Below are 19,716 nucleotides of genomic sequence, written 5' to 3'. Positions count from 1 at the left end.
GATGATTACAATTGCAATAAACTGACTTTTTTTTTAAAACTTACGAAATTATTAGCTTAAAATTATGCAACAAATGACATGAAAAGTGTTGAATCGTTACATTTAACATTCTATAATGGTCATATCAAATTTCAGGTGGACTTGTTTAAATTAGTTGGAGTAAATATTGCTAGTTCCCATTCTTACCAGGACGAGAAAGGAAATTGTTATAACATGGGAACGTCGGGGATTTCTGGTCTAAAATATCATATCATCAAAATACCTCCAACACCTTCAGGAAAAGCAAAAGACTGTAAGTTTTATATGTTTTTAAGTAATTAACTATGTTCATAGTTTCTGAATACAGTAAAATACTTCATAATTTATTTTTTTAATTTTTTTTATTTTATTATTATTATTATTATTATTATTATTATTTTGCTTATTCAAGATGCATTTATTGGCATTTTTTAAAGGTAAATGATACAACATTGGTATCGTTTGAACCTGTACATACACAAAAATGTTACTAGAATTAACAAACATATAATGAAAATATTTCTAATTTTTTATCCACATGGATATAGAATATTAACCAATTTTGTTATTAAATTAAGCTGTTAAAACCTGCTTTCAGACTTCCTGCTATATATGAGAGCAACTGTGAAGGAATTATGATTTAAACTGACTGGATCAAAACATTGTTGTCACGTAATTTCAACGTATTTCTTAAAAATTCTACTCTTTATATGATCAATCTTTTCAAGTTAAACTCTAGATTTATTATTATTTATGTTTTAAAAAAGAAATGTTACCTTTTAAAACATTGGAAGATTGTGGGACATGACAGTCATCGTAATTATGTAAGAGGAACATATTTGTCAACTGTAGAAAATTAAGGAAAGCTATTTACAGAAAAAAATAATAATAATTGGAAAACGAACATCTTTCCTTATTTGGTAAACTAATGGTTCCTCACCTTATTGACTACAATCTTTCGTGTCAGAGAATATCTAAGGAATTAACAATACATGATCTCTCTTTCAGCAATCAAGAAAACGTGTATTTTGACAAACATTCCATCCAGCTGGATATCAAATGTAAGCTATTACCACAGCTTCGGAATGTCCGAGAACTACATAGTATTTATTGAACAACCTGTATTAATGAACGGAATGAAATTAATGACCATAACAGCGATTGGAAAATCTCTGAGAGAATGCATGGAATGGCATCCAGAAGAGTTGGTAAGTTTAATAAATTATATTTCGTTCTTCTCTGTTTAATTTAATTGAATGCAATTCAGTGGATCATTAACCTTCATTTACATAATTGGCATAACTGCCAGGGCACAACTGGAACCGTCAAACACAATAGATACAAAATAATATGAATATATAGAACAAGCTGATGAAATACACATTTTTATATTCTTAAAATTGTCACAGCAATTAATATACAATGTTTCTAACAACTAATGTCATTCAACCCATATATACATAAAGCTATCAAGCAAATAATAGTGTAGAGCTATACATAAATTTATCTAAACGTATTCTTGTTAAAATAATCACTGGTTTAATTAGGTATAAGTGGTATCTCCCACAAAGAACTTTTTAAAGCTTTTTTGAAGATTATCACAGTATTAATTTATCATTAATACCCATCAATAACTATTGCAATTTATTAAAACTGTATATTACTACTCTGGTCCTCATCCCGTAGCCATCTCTTAACTTTTTACATGTTAATCTCCTTTTAGTTTTCTTTCTTTTCTGGCTGAAAACAACAGTAGGGAAGGATTCCCTTTTTTTGTTTATAGCAACAATCAGGTAAACATTACTCAACAGACTGGTAGATGGTTCAGATTAATATTTAAGATATTTCGGTTAACTCAGCTTTCTTTAAAGTTCAACAATATTCCACGCTGTTATATATTGTCGACATAAAAAAAAGGAGGATTCATTGATGAATATATTGCGGATTATCTTGTACATGTCTACACGTTGGATATTTATTCTTTCCTTCTAATGAAGGAAAGAAAGAATTCTCGTAATGAATATTTGATTTTCTGTAACTCAAAAATGCCTATATTCACAAAGTTTTATCTATTTTTTTTTAACTGAAACACCGTGTTATTAAAAAAAATTAATAACTTTTATATTCCTACACATAATTCTAACTATATTTTAACGTATTCTGAATGAATTAATCTTTAGTAACTCGAATTACTCTCTCTCCCTGCTTTTGTGATACTATAAGAAGTCTTTATATCAAAGAGATGTGCGAGTTAATATATGTGTAATGAAGTCGTAATTACTTGTATATACCATGTCCCAAATTCTAAACCTTGAAACGATAACTAGGTATATTTAGTTATAGGGCAATAAGAGGAATAGTTCGGTACCTTATGATAAAATTTGTGACTAGACTTGTTTAAACTTGTTTTATTTATGCCGTTAAAGATATAATAAGTGAGCAAGCCATAGTTAATTGAAGTGTATTTTTAATTTCTGCGAAACGAGTGATAAGTACAAAGCTTAAAAGGAATAAAAGTAGTTTAATTTATTGAAATAATTATTGTGGTAAGTTTTGGTGGATACTAAAGTAATTTTAAACGAACTGGGGCTGGGGCCGTAATATTTAATTATATGTGTGTGTTACAACCTCAATATATATTTTATGGTCTAGCCAGTGGCGTATTTAGGGGGGGCTTCCGGGCTTAAGCCCCCCCCCCGAAATCTTACTATAGTAAAGTATATGAAATATCTTGCACAATTTTCACATTTTCAGGCAAATCCCCCCCCCCCGAAAGTTAGCAAAGCCCCTCCCGAAACAAAATCGTAAATACGCCACTGGGTCTAGCTATTTTATTTCCACTGTTATACATGTTATAACCAAAAGGGATATAAACTCGCATCTTATTTCTACTCTGCTGCTTTAGCAGTTTCACCTAGCTAAGTTAGATTTAATAGATTAAAACTTGCCATTGTTTCAAACTCTGAAACAACACAACTCAAATCAGTGTACCAAAGTATATACATCATTTAATATGGAACACAACTTTCAGTTATTGTAAAGTGGATAATCTTAGTTATAGGAGATTTTAATTTTATTTGCTATGGTATATTTTCTTACATATTGTTTACTTTCTTAATTTTAGAACAAATTTATCGTTGTTCACAAGGAGACAGGAAAAATTGTTCCCATGAAGTATAAATCAGTGGATCCCTTCTTCCTTTTCCATCACATCAATGCATATGAAGAGGATGGACAGGTAAAGAATATTTTTCATTCTAATTTAGTAACATTACGCTGAAGAGCATAGGATAAATGCTCTTTCACCTTTAAGGTTGCCAAATTCATATTTAAAAAATGTATAAAAATAAATTTTTAGAAGAAAAAGGAAAAGATTTTTCCAGAAGATAGAATAATGCTCATAAAGGAACATTACAAGACTTCTCTAAAATCTAGTATAATTATCTGCAGCTTGTCTAACTGAATCAGATATTATGAAAATGCAGTTTTTTTTTTTTTTTTTTAACATAATAGATTAGTCACGTAACTCAATTCTCCTCACTCGAAGATATTTCATTTAATATGACTGTTAGGCGTATACAAACCTAAGAACTGACTGCAATATATTTTAAGAATAACCAGAAAACCATAATACAACTTTCGACAAAATTAGATTTCACGTACACATACACTCAGTCTCAGGTACTCAAGTTTCATAGGAACTCCCTTGTGGCTAGGTGGATAGCGTGCGCGCTTTTGGTGTCGGAGATCCTGGTTCGATTCCCGTCGGGAACTTGTGTAGTTCAGATCCCATGTTCAGCTGTAGGTCCACGTCTTATATAGTCTCGATGCCGAAAGGGACGCTAAACTCAAATCATTAACATCACATCATCAAGTTTCATAGGTTTTACTATATACAGTATATTAACATAATTCAGTTGATGAGAAATAATTTTACTTACGTCAAGAAAATTTGTCATAAGGAAAAGAATCAACAAAGCACACCAATAACAGTCAACTATCAGCAGGGTTAACAGAGAGGTTAAACGGAGTTTTTCGTCCTAATCCTTCTAAATCTAACTTAGGCTCCGTCTATAAGGAACATTAAATAATAAATAAATAAATAAATAAATAAAAAACCCTAAATAATGACAGTCTTGTAAAGAAACGCAAACGAATTCTTAGACGGAATAAAAGACTTATTTTAAGAGAAAGCACAAGAATACGGGAAAGACACATAATTTGGCACCCTTAATTATCATAAATGCTTTTTTTTTCTATATATATATTGAGAAGAGCCAGGTTTTGCCAAACTGCAATTGACATTATCAAGTGCGGAAATAATAAAGTGTAAGGGATAATGTGCAGGAGGGTTGGGAAATCTCCTTAATGAAAATGAAATCGCTGGTTGTGTAAGAGTCAGAGGAATGATCATTGTGCTTCTTGCATTGCAAGAAGTTGCATTAAGTGCAGCAAGAAATGCATGTAACTCAATGCATTTTAGTTGCATTAAGACGAACCTTCAACTCTTGTGCACTCTTTTCGTCTCTTTAAACTTCATCTTTTATAATCTTGATAATGTCAACAGTAGTTCGGCAAAAATTCGACTTTCATACCCATTTAAAAAAAAAAAAAAAGTTTAAAATAAAAGTAAATGAGAATTCTTTTTTGTATGATTTACTTTTATTAGTTGTACGTCCCTTGGTATTCTTCATAATGCTGATGAGAGACAGGCTTCCTTCCATAGACGATTGAACAAGTACTTTAATGAACAAGTTCCCTGTAAGGATATGGTTAAGTTTGACCCCAGGTTTGATTCTCGGTGGGAGCTCATGTTGTTCGGATTCCACGTAAAGTTGTAAGCCCACGTCCCGTCTAGTCTCGGTACCGGAAAAGGACGTTAATTCCATATTTATCAACAAACCAATATATTCCAATTATTGGATACTTGTCATTCGTTACTTGCTTTTTGAGTTAATTATTGCTTTTCAACACCAATATTGTATAAGATATGAATATTACAACTTAAAAACAGATGTGAATCGCATGAACACCGGGTACTGTATGCGGGTGTTTCGTGCAAAATACAGTAATTGGCACGAAAAATTCACGGGAATATTTGAATAACTTTAGTAGACTTCTGCTTTGCGAATTAAATTTAAAATAGTAATTCCAAAATGTCTGTTTTCTAGGGCGCAAAGTAACGCAAACTTCGTGCATCTGCATAAGAATTGGAAATTATATTTACGCGGGAAAGTTGTCGAAAAAGCAATATGACTATTGACGGTTCAAAATTTTAGTTTATCTTTTTCTGTAACAAATAAGTTATTCTTTTCTTTTTCGTAACATGTAGATAATGAATTTTATTTTTATTTGAATAAAATAAAACAAAACATGTGCTTGCTTTGCTTTCCAGCTTTTAAAATTCTTCGAGGGCAGAAGGAGATTATTACATAAAAATCAGTTCTTTGACACTGGTTATACTGCTAGCTACGAAGTGGTTCAATTTATTACAATAATGTAGAAGTTGTTGTTTAAAATGATATGAGCTACTGATACGCTAATACTAATTGAATCATCTCTGGATATACAATACATTGTTTAAATTAGATGGGATCATAGTTAACTTTCAGTACATTCATTCTCAGAGTTCTATCTTGCAATGACCATGTCCATTACTTTTCTTATTGGACAGGAGAAATGACAGTTAGAATAGGAATTATTAGGATTAATAGAATTATTAGAATATAAATTATTTTGTTGTTGGAGCTTCAAGTTGACAAGATATGTATTGTTTTCAAACTGCAAATTAGTATACGGTAGAGATTAAAATTCGATTTATAACAAATTCTTGGGTACATGTTAAAAGAGTGACAGGAATAATGTATTATTAAAGCAATGGCCTATAACAGCGACACAAAACGCAGCGCCTCTCAAATCAATGATGACACATTACAATAAAAGCCAATAATAGCAAAGCTTAAAGAGGCTATTGCTATTGCATATCATCGCTATATTGTGTATTGATGTTTGAATAGCGCTGTTTTGGGTATTACTGTTTTAATAGCGCTGTTTTGTGTCATTGTTATGTCGTGACACTCTTGTAAAGTGGAAGGCTCAGACTGCTATCTACCCAATAGTGACTTTTAGCAATATTGACACTTACTCATTATTTTGTTATATTGTTAATTAATTATTAGAAGTTCTACGCGATCGTTACTACTTTATCTTAATCAATTTACCTTTAATTGTTTCTTGAAACAAATGTGAACTCTATTAATTTTGTTCATAAGAGGTTAAAAAAAAAAAAAAAAAAAAAAAAAAAACTATATTTACAATGTGGATTATATTTGGAAAATCAAATTTCAAGCTTCTTTAATATATTATTCTAAGTTAAATCTTACTTTTATTTATTTATTTTTGTGTAGCTTGTGGTTGACATTAATGCTTATGATACTCCTGACATTATGGACAAGTTATACCTTAAGAAGTTGAGAGCGTCTGAATTTGACGGGAAAGATCCAGCATTTGGAAGGAGATTTGTTCTTCCTCTCCCTACAGATTCATTGGTAAGTTACCAGTTCATGCATTAGTACATCGCAACATAAACAATTATACTAATGCCAATCACAGCCCATAACAAAGCTAGGAGAGAAATTCATCGGAATAGAATACTAGCTTCCTTTAGTACGTCTTCATTCCTTTTCCTATATATTTAGCAAGTGATTATTTCAGGAACTCCCTTATACCCTTCTTCGGTTACGATATACGATGAAGCAACTAGTGCCAAGAACTCTCATACTTTATTAATTAATTTTAAAATACATAGAAATTATGGAGACATATGAAATACGACACTGTTTATATTCTGTGAACGGTTAGGGAAGAGTGATTATAATCTATTTTGTTGTGAAGAAGTTATAGCTTCTGCGCATTTAAAATTAGATATGTTGAGTTCTTGGTGTTAGTTGTCTCATCGTACATGGAACCGATGACGGGAACAGAATTCCTAAAATAATTTTACTGGATAAAAAATACAGGCATTATAAGGTCAGGTTTAATAATAATGTGCGAGTAGTTCCGTGCCAGTGGAAGGGCAAGCGGGGTGTCGTCCCCGAGAGCCGAAGGAAGGGGCACAAAATTCGGGAGGAAAAAGAAAAGAAAGAAAGAAAGAGAGGAAAAAATACTTGGAATATGTTAGGAAAATGCATGTGCACATATATAAAATGGAAGGAAAAAGTAATAAAAAGTGCTAAAAAAAGCAGGGTTTATTTTGGAAAGTTTTCTTACGCTTCACGCCAACCATGATGGCGCTTCGCGGCTGGTCTGTTGACCTCCCTCATATGTACGGGGGCACCGTCGTATACTCTCGCCTCAGGCGCTGATTTTCCAGGGCACAGCATTGTGTGTGAGATATTTTTTCTTATTACATTTAACATGTAAGTTCTCATAACATCCTTGATTTAAAAAAGTAGTAAACATAAATATATTAACTAAAATAAAAATAAAATAAATAAACTACTTTGAACTTACAATACAAAAAATAATATTTGATTTTGTTTCATTGTGTAAAATAGTTATAAGATTACACTATTGGTTTCCTTAATATTTATTTTTATTCATTTTGAAAGAAAGACGAATTTTGAGATTATTTTATTATTGACTTCGTACCTCTCAGTATGATTATTCTAATATGCTTTGTAAAGTCTGTATTTTGTCGATATGTAAAAATTATTATTTCTGATCTTACACGTGATTACCATTTATTTTATACATTGTCATTATACACATTCTACAATTATTAACAAACAATTTGCCGAGTAAATTCAAAAACTTCCGCACTGTAACTTGGCAACCTCTTTCTACTACCGTAAGAGAACTTCTCTTTAATCCTTTAATTGCAATATTATCTTCTACCATGTCCTTCAGTATAAAATTTCAATTACAGTAATGCTTTAAACAATAGTTCCTCTTCTTATTTTAAATATTTATAAATTCTTTTTCTTTTCCCAGTACTTTGTTATTATGTTTTCATTCTACCCAATTTATTTTGCTTATCACATATATTTTCAAGAATCTTATTGCTTTTCATTGCTTTTGTGTAGTGTCATTTTTCCATGTTACAGAAAATAATACTCCACATTAAAAATAAATAATAAATAAAACGATACTTTTCCTTAACTCGTTATTTGAAGACACATGAAATACACTTTTCTTTTTCCTAAACCCTTAGTTTGTTATTCCTATGCTTGATTTTATTTCCCGTTTACATTTCATATCTTCACTAATAACACCTGCTCATCTGTTTTATATATATACACAGTAATTGATAAAGAGTACCTTGCTAAAGCCACCATTGGTTTTGTTTGTTTACAACATTTAGTCTTCAATCTTTTCCCCATGCTTTTTTACATCAAGATAATTTTTGGTTCTAGTTTCGTAAGAGTCATATAATCTTTTCACCTTTCACTGAAATATCGTTTTCAGATTATTCTTCATTCTTTCTTTTAACACTATATTCATATTAAACGTCAGTGAAAGCTTTTAAGAGAGCGTCACCTTCTTTTCCAACTGCACTTCATTCTTTCACTTCTTCCCTTACTGTGACTTGTTGACTCATTCTGACCTTTCCATTCCATCTCAACGTTCTTTAGAACTTCATCAAAGTTTCATCGTTACATGATTCAAAGTTATTTCTAGCTCAATAAATGCTATACTTCGATGCTCTTTCCTATTAAAAATAAAATTGATTTCGTTCAATAAGCCAATAGGGCATGCCATGTACCTTTACCCCTCCTAAATCCAAGGTATTGCTCTTCAACTTCTTTATTTCTTCTTCCGTACAATTCTCTGTTGAGCATTCGAATCACGTGAGACTAAGGTTTAATGGTTCTCATATCTTTTTCGGTTAACCACGCGTACCAGCCGCGTTACCTTCTGCTACACACGAACACTCTTCAATATTATCTACATTAATTAATTTTCATTATATTTATTATTATTTTTTTTTAATTTCCTCCTTTTGCCTTGGATCTTATTTATTAGTCTATTTTAGTACCTAAGTTCCTAATCGCATTCTTTTTAGCATTTAATGCGGCCCTGTATATCATTTTGTCACCACTGACTTTAAATCTGCCAACTTTACATACCACACTATTCATTTGCACAAGTAATGGTAATTAATTTTATTTCAGAATGTCCCAACTGGAGTGAATCTTGTGAAACTAAAAAGTAAAGCAACAGCAGTTAAGAAAGGCGACACGATTATGCTAACCCCAGACTGTCTTTCGGAGCCTGGATATGAGCTACCTGTTGTCAACAAAAAATTCGTGGGGAAAAAGTACCGCTATTATTATGCTGCTGGTTTCTATGATCCAGGTCCATTCAGAAATTCGGTGAGTATATATTTTTTAGATGAAAATACTTAAACCACAAAGTGGCACATTAATCTCCTTTTGTTGCGGTATAATCGATAGATTGATATTTTATATAACGTGCTGGTCTCCGAAAACCCAGATTGAATATGAAATTATATGAGAGGTATATAAGGAAGACACATTAAGAAAGTTAATTTTTAAAAGAATAAATAAAAATAAAATAAAATAAGGTACTTAACAATTCCGTAAATTGAAGTAACTCAGTTCTCAATATACGGTACTACTATACTTGTTTCGTAGGATATCAAAATACTGTATTTTTCAAAGTAATACAGTAATTTTGATGCAGAAAAAGAAGCGGAAACTCTCCAAATATTCATCGTGAGACGCTAACACAGTAGAAGATGGAGGAAGGTGCCAGTGTTCGAAAAATTGGATAATTTATTTTCATTCTTCTGGTTACCAATCCAGTTCATAAAGTGAAGAGAATTTACCATTTTAGGTTATGTAAAAACGATTTAGCTAGGTCTCGACTTAGAAAAAAGTTAAGAAATAGCGCAAACACAAAAGTGCGAGAAAGCTTTGAAGAGGTTTTTTTCTTTGGAAAAAAGCATGCGGAAGCAAATTCGTTTTGAGAACACAAAGACAAGACTTTTCTAAAGATTTCCATCAAATGTGGTGAATCCACCATTTTCGGGTGCAAATCAAGTTATTTAAGTACGTTTCGACTTTGAGAAAACTGATTTACTGGTAATTTTAGGAGAGAATCAGAAATTCTACTGAATTTTAAGCTTCGCGTCAACGAGTATTCCAAACGAGAAACCAAAATATTGTGTATGTTTCAAATTTCAATTAATGTTACTAGGGGAGAAAAGTCAGCTAATTAGAATCTAATTTACTATAAGATAGGGAAAATCAGCATTAATTGGTCAATTCATGTAGAAGTCAAATTTTACCATAGATACCTTATGTACGAGTACCATGTTTTGCTATTTTAAGAAGAAATCGTGAATAAAACGTCTTTTTTGTGGCCATTGGCCATATATACTTTTTTATGGTTACTTCTTAAGTTTTGTTTACTTTTGTATCGGAAATACAACTCACATTACTCGCTGTTGTCGTGGAATACAGATCACCTGTGAAATATGAAATGGAAGGATGAATTACTGTTAATTAACCAAATACGTGGAAAACATGGTTGATGTTACCATGAATTTTAAGAATGTGACTTGTTTTTGAGATTATTCTGTCACATCGGTAAAGACGCTGAACGATCGTTTTTAGATCGCAAATGCATCCTAATGCATCCATCTGTGTGTGTGAATAACCTAAAGAAAATGCTTATGATATCACGAAATCACAAATGAACTACGTATTATATGGCATGACTGCTTTGTCAAGTGTTAGGGTAGGGTTTACTCAATATGAACTGAGTTTTATTTTCTTTCTTACTTTTCTTCTTCACGTAATTTTTGGTTACGGTATTCATTAATGTATTTTCTCGGCATTTTTATATTTGTGATACTGTATTTCTATGATTTGCAACTTTTTCTGTTGATATGTTCTAGGTATTGATACTCTTAGAATCAAACTTATTAATTAGTGCTATTAAAAATACTTATTGTAGATTAACACATTTAATGTGAGGTTGTTTTTTTTTTAATTAATGATATAAAAATACAATGAATATATTCATTTTTATAATATAAAATTGCCATTTTAAAAATTTAGTTTGCCAGTTTTTGTTTTATTTCATCACAACTGCCGGTCTTTAGAATTGCATTCACCACCAATTTATGTTAACACAATAAATTTATTGGATCATTGCACAGTGGGCCAAAATTGGCAATTTTGTGCGCATAATTAATGTACTATTGTCCAATAATTGTGATTCTTTTTATATGGTTAAAAATGAAAGAAAATTAAGAAACATAGTGAATTAGATTTACGGAAAATCTGGTATTTTAACATGTAGAAAATTGTACGAGATGGGGATGAAATATGTGATATGACGATATGTGAATCAGTATTACAAGATAAATAGGTCAGTGCACTCTGGTGGCACATAAAATATATTATGAAATTATAAATTTAATAATGTTTGAAACCTATGCTTTATGTGATTAGACATCACATAATACTTTCACAAAAACACAGGTGTTATGCAGGAAAAATGCGGATAAGCAATTCTACAGTATAAATCTAAGTTAGACTGTACAGTAAGTTAGACTGTACGTAAAATATTGAATTATCATAAGTTAATTACACATATCACCATGTTCTCACTATCAGTGGGTGTTGTTTCAGTCATTACTGTATTCATTGTCACTCACAGAGCTGTCGCTGTCTTCTGTTGCTGTAATGTGAGAAGTCTCCACCAGGAGAGCTAGCATTGCTGTTGAAAGTTTGTTTCTCTTGTTTTGCAGACGTTTCACTGAGGAAATGACAGGGTCCGATGTAGTACGTTTAAAATCAGATCTTCGTTTGTTGCATATCGTGTGAATTTTCTGCAATGATACTGCCTGAATAGATGCACGTCTTTATTTCGTGCTTTCTGAGCTTCTTCGTTTAATTATCCAATATGAAATAATGCAGCAGAAATTATACAAGGACCAGGAAGCGAAATTTTATGCACAGACGCAGGCATGTAATGCCACGTATACGTCTCGACGAACACCTTGGCAGTCTGAAAGGCATACTCATCGAATGCAGGAACATTTATGTCAAATCCGCAAGAAATAACTCCCAGTACAACACCAAACCTCATCAATCCCAGTAATTGTAGACAGATTTGGATCTTGAAAAAATCTTCGTGCCGTATTCCTATCGTTTGATGTCCCACTTCCATCAGGCTTGGATTGGTCCGCCAAAAGAGCCATTTCAGATTTGAATCTTGCACGTATCATTTTCTTTCTTATTGTGAATTTTTGTTTATCTGCTTTCCTAACTTGCCATTTCTTGATATCAAGCCGATACGAGACGTGTACAAGGCATTCAAAAATAAATAAATAAATAAATAAATAAAAAATAAAAAAAATAAAAAAATAAAATCCATGCGTGGATAGTCAATAATCCAAACTTAAAGGTATCAATATTAATGGGCCTCTGTGCACTATCGATTTATGTGTAAAACCTATCTTTTATCCTGTTACTCGCCTTCCATTTCTGAAACACCTTTGAGGAAAACAACCTTATTGTAGATGAAATATTGTCCTTAATTTTTTTATTTGCTTCTATGCCTAGTACTTCTATCACACGACTTTCAAGGTACTTTGTCTTTGTAAACTGTGAATGACTGGCTTTCTCAAAGAGTATGTTGAACAGGACTCGATATGTTGGCTTATATTCCATGTTTACACTTCTAAAGATAAGAAAGAAAATTAATTCCAAAAGTACAAATCACATTATCTTTTCACAGTGCATTACCATCACGTTATTTATATATATTTGTCAGCATCGTGTCGTTTGTAAACGTGTAAGACTTATCTTTACTACTGTTGCTAGCTTCTTACAAAAACGGTAATTTTAACACCCATCACCACATGATACATTTTTCAGTGCCATTTGTATAGGGACACACATGGGCAGCTATAGTTTTCACATATTACACCTTACATATTCTAGACTTCAACAATGTTTGTATTTCAGGTGTACATCGTGGTACATTTTTTGAAAGTCAAATATTGTAACTACTGATTTTGATTACAAGAACTTGCACAGTTTCATTTACATCATCCAGTATTCATTCTGCACATTTGCAATGTATATGATTAATGCATGTAATAATAATTGGAACACTCAGTAATAACCCATACTGATACTATATCCAAAGCTCGCCTGAATTCCTTTTGCCATTTTGCTTTTATTAGCTACTGAATATGACCTACGATTTTACTTACGAAAATCACATTCTTCATGTCATACAAATACTCAAACAAGCTTCACTTTAAATGCATACAGACAGGGCATCTGTAAAGCTACAGAGGAAATTCATACTGCGTTTTAAGCTTTGGAGTTTTGTCAAACTATGTCAGTGTTACTTATCACAAAACATTCACCTTGAAAAATTAGGTTATGCGCGACGTTTTAGGTTTTCTGACCCACTGTGCATTGGATCAAAAAATCCACTATATTTCAATTAAAAATTTTCTTGTACTCCTTATATCTGGAGAACTACATACAGTGTAGCAAAACCCAAACTATCACTTCACTCAATATGATGTGCTTATTCCATAGAAAATATGAAAACTCGATTTAGGGGTCGTTCAAAAATTTTGTGACCCCCTGATCCAAAAACTAATTATTGGCTAAGATCGCAATGTTTTGGTGCATTTTTTGGGATCATTCCTAAAATTCTTGGCCAAGATCGCAATCTTTTGATCCATTTGTTTGGACCTCCTAAAATTCTTATTTTATTTATTTATTTATTCATATTTTCTTTCAGATTGTGAAAGTGGATACTGAAACAAAACAAGCTATAACATGGAAAGAGAATGAATATACATATCCAGGTGAAGTTCAGTTTGTTCAAATCCCTGGAACAACAGGTGAAGATGATGGTATTCTTTTGGCATGTGCTACTGACGTCCGCAAAGACACTCCCGATTTCCTTATTATTTTGAATGCTAAAGACTTAACCGAAATAGCAAGAGCAGAAGTAACCGTTGATATTCCAGCCTCAATTCATGGACTTTTCTTACCATCTTAATCTTTAAAATGTCATTAAGTCACATGTAAATATTCTGTACAGTTCTACACATTCATTTAGAATAAGTCATCTTAGTTCTTATGTATTTATAGTATTGCATAATATTCTGAATGTTAAGTAATTTATTTGAAGAATGTTTGAACTCAAATTCAATTTTTGATACATAGACATTTTCTTTTAAGTCACATTACTTGTTATTGTTTACGTAATAACTTTTGTAAATATTCTGAAGGGAATATTGAAAATAAATACAATATATTAAAAACATCTTTGATATTCCTTGCGCTATTACCATAGTCTTAAGCGGCTAACTTTGAACATATTAATAGGTATTATTTTGAATCACCATCCAATACAAATCGAACCCATTCCGGAACTGAATAATATGCAAGGCAATCGTCAGCTTTTGTCATTCCTGATTATATTGCTTCGTCTATTTGAGGTTTTCTGGTCAATTTTATAAATAAGACACAAATTATTATTGGTATTATTACTATTTTAAATACGTTTTAAGCCTTAACACCTAACAAGATTCGAAATACTTAAGAATTTAAGTCTTCCATGTTGACCTAGCATTGTGAGGCATTTGGGGCGATACATACGCTAAAAGCTAGCAAACTCTGGATTAGAAAACCAGGACATGTTATAGTCCTTTTTGAACTACAGTACCAAAGAAAATATTACAATCAGGGGCGTAACTACTATAGCGCGAAACCCCACAATGCGAGAGGGCGACACTTCCAAGGGGGCAATTCATCCTAGCCTCTAGGTGGAACCAACATCATCGTCAATAACGGGAGAATCAGAAGTTACATTAAAAAGACTTAATCCAACTTGTTGCGCTGGAAGGTTGATATCGTTGATGGCAGTAAAGCTCAGATTTCCTGAAATATATATATAAGGCATTGAAGAAAGTTTCTCTAATCAGTGAGATTGCAAATGAAAGAAGTGAAGCTAACCGCTTGATAGAATCAATAGACAATTTTGAATTTGTATTTCTTATAGTGATAATGTCCACGGTACTATCGGAAGTACATATAGTATCTAAATTACTTCAGGGAAATCTTTGTGACCTTGAAATAGGAGTGTCGGCTCTTGAAAAGTGTGTAAACAGCTTAAAAGAGAAAAGGGGTGACTACAAGAATTTGAAGGAGGAAGCAATTAAACTGTGTGAAAAGTGAAATGTTCAGATATAATTTAGATGTAAACGATTCAAAAACGTCAAACGGTATTTTGAGGAGTTGTGCGAATATAGTCGTCTCAGTGACAGTGAATCAAACTTTAGAATTAACATCTATATTAAACTATTTGACATACTAATTTCACAGTTACATTGTCGTTTTACATCGTTGCGTGATACAGTATCCGAATTTCCTTTTTGTTTCCTGCCAATATAATTCATCTCACTGATGATGAAATTCTAAGAAGGGCACAGATACTTTAAACAACTTACAGTTCTGATATTGATTCTTCGTTCCCGATGGAAGTAATTTGCTTTGTGAAACAGCTGAAATCTGAAATAAGTGTTCAGAACTCTGTGTTTGACCTAACAAGGATTTTAATTGTGAAATATGTCGTTGGAGTCTAGCTTTTCGAACTTATTACCGTGTATTTATTGTTTTTGACGCTCCGTGTCTCTCAGTTCTGAGGAAAGCTCGTTCTCAAAATTGAAATTAATGACAAACTCTATGAGAAGCACAATGGGCCAAAATCGATTAAGTAATCTAGCACTTCTCTCAATAAATGCGGACGAAGCTGAAAAAATGGATGTACAAGAATTATAAAGGATTTTGCTGACAGAAAAGCAAGAAAACCATTCAGTTAATTCCTGCTACTCTTCACGAAAATTGATGTCACTGAGTGCAAAGAGGTTAAGTCATCTTCCATGCTGAAGCTTATTGAATAGATTATATGTGTAACAAAGTGGTTTCCATTCCTAGGAAATATTTAAGCCTTGTAGTTGCATGCATTTAACTCATTATTCACTGATACAGGTAAGTATGGTTATTTATTATATCTATCATTAAAAAAAAAAAAATGTTGCTAAAGCAGGGGACCCTGGGTCCTGGGTATTCTCTTGCGGGGGGCATAAAAATGTAGTTACGCCACTGATTACAATATTAGCTTTTTTTTTCTCTTTAGTAAGAATCTTCATGCTAGCTAAGAAATACTGCAAACCTACGAACAGCATTTTCATTTTACAGACAAAATTCACCAAGTGTCGTTATTATTTTGCTGAAAAAGACAACCAACAAGAAATTTCTCTAAACTATGTACTATTACTGCCACTGAGATGAGGTATCCATCCAACTAAGTGTGCTGACTTGTCTCAACATTGGTTCTCACATTTTCTAAAATAATTCACACAGGATAAGAGAAGTGAAAATACTGTAAGATTATCATAACTAGTTTATATTCATAACTAGAGATTTGACTAAACATACACAACTTTTCTTGCTGACAGCCAGCGTATTATTTAGGACTCAAAGAGGCAGGGAGAAGTAAAATCATGTGCATCTCTGAATATCACTAATACTTGCAGTAAATCCTTTCTTCCTTACGAGAAAATAATTGACCCAGGTACTAGAAAAAGCTCACGGAAGAGATCTCACGAATTATATATACCCACTTCTTTTCAGCTTAAAAAAATACATTGCAGATTTCACAGGCTTCGCCCAAAAATAAATATAGGAAATCTCCAGAACAATGATACTCATCAGAATTTAGTGCGTCTCTTTAAAAACGATTTACTCTTAACTTAGTTCTCTTTTGATAGGAAGTACTGCAAGCATTTCCCTGAGGCTGGGTATTCCTGATTTGTCATGTTACATGGTCACTGTGAACATTGGAAATCGTTAAGAGTGATTCCCTGGAATGCAAAAATTCTTATCCTCGCAACTAATGTCAAAGTATAGAGATTAATGAAAGATGAAATAACTGATTTTATTTTAACACACCATATCCTCAATGGTGTGAATTCAATAACGTACAAAGAGTGAAAAAGTGACCGACTGGACCTGGACTCGAACCCGAAGTGTGAGTGGCTGTTCTGAGAAGCGGACTGGGTAGCGTAGTGATTAACGTATTGGCACGGTATGCCGGAGATTCCAGGTTTGAGCCCTGGTCCAATCAGTCACTTTTTCACTCTTTGCACGTTAATATCAAAGTAGTTTACAAATTTAAAATTAATATGAGAATAGCATTCCTTGTCGTAATCTATGGGTGCGAGAACGGTTATTAATACCCTTCCTGTAAGATTTCTTAAATGAGGATACTTCATGGAACAGTATACTAATGATATTTATTGCATTTAGAATCTTACAATTCACGTTATGACTCATTATCACTGTAATCTGTTTTTTTTTTTTTTCTTCTTTCTTTCTTTAATTTAACTTTAACCGGGTATACTACGGTAAAAGACAGTTGTAATCTACTGCGTTGATAAAACTGAAACTAAATGACAGAATATCATGAACAATTTTCTCTCATTTTTTTTCCGATCCATAATTCGAAACGGGCCAGAGATACCAGGATTAATGTTGTAAAGGATCGAAAAAAAACCGAAAAAAAAAACAACGAGATTTTGAGAAAAATCCGTTTTTTCCAAGACCAGGAAAGTAACAAAATACTTAACAAAAAGAACTGAATTTTTAGTTTCTATTTCTTCGTACAGTGATTTGTTATACTCTCGTTGCAAAACTAAATTTGAGTAGCAAATTTAATACAATGTCCTATTCCTGTTACATACATATACTTATTGTTGGATAAAATCGAATGGCTTTTCTACATGTGTGCTAGTGGCAGAGTTCACCCTAGAACACACACACAAACATACCCAGAGGATACAAGAATATATTCTCAGGAGCAAAAATAGACGTATTCATTAAATAAAGACTTCATTACTTAAAGTTTACAACCTGCTGTGTCCTTTTCACATGGAAATTGATCAACTAGTTATAGTATTTGGTCTAGGAATTAATTCGTGCGGGTGGACAAGAGATGGCGCAACGAACGGAGCGTCCCACAGTTCCGTGTATCCACACATGTGTTGCAAACCCCTGTCATCGCGTATCGTTCGTAGTATAGGGCAGTGGATTAAAGCGTCAACAACACCAGTTTGTAGTTAAGTGAACATGGCGCAATTTGTGCCTGATAAAGTGTTTTTGCGGGGTGTCCTGCTGCATTACTTTAACATGCAGAAAAGTGCGACTGAAAGTCATCGTATTTTGGTGGAAGTGTATGGTGACCATGCTCTAGCTGAGCGAACGTGTCAGAAGTGGTTTGCACGGTTTAGAAGTGGTGATTTCGGCTTGGCAGACCAAGAGCGAGCTGGACAGCCAAAAAAATTTCAAGACGAAGAATTGACAGCATTGCTCGAGCAGGATTCGTGTCAAACGCAGGAACAACTTGCAGCAGCATTAGGCGTTGATCAAACAACAGTCTCCAAACGCTTGAAAGCCATGGGAATGATTCAAAAGATGTCACATTGGGTTCCACATGAATTGAAAGACAGAGACGTTGAAAGACGAAAAACCATTTGCGAATTGCTGCTTCAACGACAGAGCAGAAAGGGGTTTCTGCATCGAATTATTACGGGTGATGAGAAGTGGATCCATTACGAGAACCCTAAACGAAAAAAGGCCTGGGTGAAACCAGGTGAACCAGGTCCATCACAACCAAAACGAGATATTCACTGTACAAAGGTTATGCTGTGCATATGGTGGGATATGAAAGGTGTGGTGTACTATGAGCTGCTGCAACCGGGTGAAACTATGAATGGAGAACGTTATCGACGACAATTAATGCGTTTGAAGCAAGCTCTGGCCAGAACACGACCAGAATGGGAGAAGAGACATGATAAACTTATTGTTCAACATGATAACGCTCGCCCACATGTCGCAAAACCGGTCAAAACCTATTTAGAAAATGTCGGATGGGAAGTTTTACCCCACCCGCCGTATTCACCAGACGTTGCTCCTTCGGACTACTACTTGTTCGATTGCATGAACAACGATTTGATTGGACAGCGGTTTACTTCTTCAGAAGATATCGAAACATGGGTCTCTGACTGGATCGCTTCCAAGGATGAGGACTTCTTTCGCCACGGAATCCGTACATTGCCTGACAGGTGGGCGAAAGTGGTGGCTAGCGATGGACAATATTTTTCTTAAGGTATTTATGTATTTTTTGTTTGTAATACAGCTTCAATGTGTGCGTACCAACCGCACGAATTAATTCCTAGACCAAATATAACTCCATGTTATTATATCTACAATGTATCTGAGGCAATATATCTACTATATATTAATGAATACAGTAGCTTAAGGAACACATGTTTAGAGAGAAATGTGTCAGATAATTTTCCAAACAAGAAAATAGTACTTGATAGATCAACTTGTACAATTAACAAGTATACACTACTGTATACATAGGGGCCGACTTTGGGAGGGCAGGACACTTTTGCCCCCCCCAATATTTAAAGGTGGGGTCCTCGCCCCTCCAATATAATCCAGTCGAGGAAGGAGAGGATGAAGCGGAGTAGCGGACCGAGAACTTGGAGGGGGAAATAAGAAGGGCTTCATCAAACAGTTGATAGAAAACGGCTGAATGTGATTATGTTCATTGTTTGCCCCC

General features: G+C 33.3%; 1 protein-coding gene across 1 annotated transcript in view; it reads left to right on the top strand.

Moving 5' to 3' along the window:
• The window catches only part of LOC145668604 (beta,beta-carotene 15,15'-dioxygenase-like), a 44,924-nt gene extending 30,584 nt beyond the window's left edge, over positions 1 to 14,340 (top strand). The window contains exons 5-10 of the mRNA XM_081736631.1: positions 136 to 292; positions 1,027 to 1,226; positions 3,143 to 3,256; positions 6,426 to 6,566; positions 9,192 to 9,392; positions 13,819 to 14,340. Coding sequence (XP_081592757.1) covers positions 136 to 292; positions 1,027 to 1,226; positions 3,143 to 3,256; positions 6,426 to 6,566; positions 9,192 to 9,392; positions 13,819 to 14,082 — 1,077 coding nt within the window. The 3' untranslated portion in view covers positions 14,083 to 14,340. The remainder of the gene's footprint in view (positions 1 to 135; positions 293 to 1,026; positions 1,227 to 3,142; positions 3,257 to 6,425; positions 6,567 to 9,191; positions 9,393 to 13,818) is intronic.
• Positions 14,341 to 19,716: the final 5,376 nt, after the last annotated feature.

This window comes from Thermobia domestica, chromosome 13 (genome assembly GCF_964235325.1).
Source record: "Thermobia domestica chromosome 13, izTheDome1.hap1.1, whole genome shotgun sequence".
Lineage (NCBI taxonomy): Eukaryota > Metazoa > Arthropoda > Insecta > Zygentoma > Lepismatidae > Thermobia > Thermobia domestica.
Note: the sequence above shows the minus strand (reverse complement) of the source record. Positions and strands in the feature narration are given on the sequence as shown.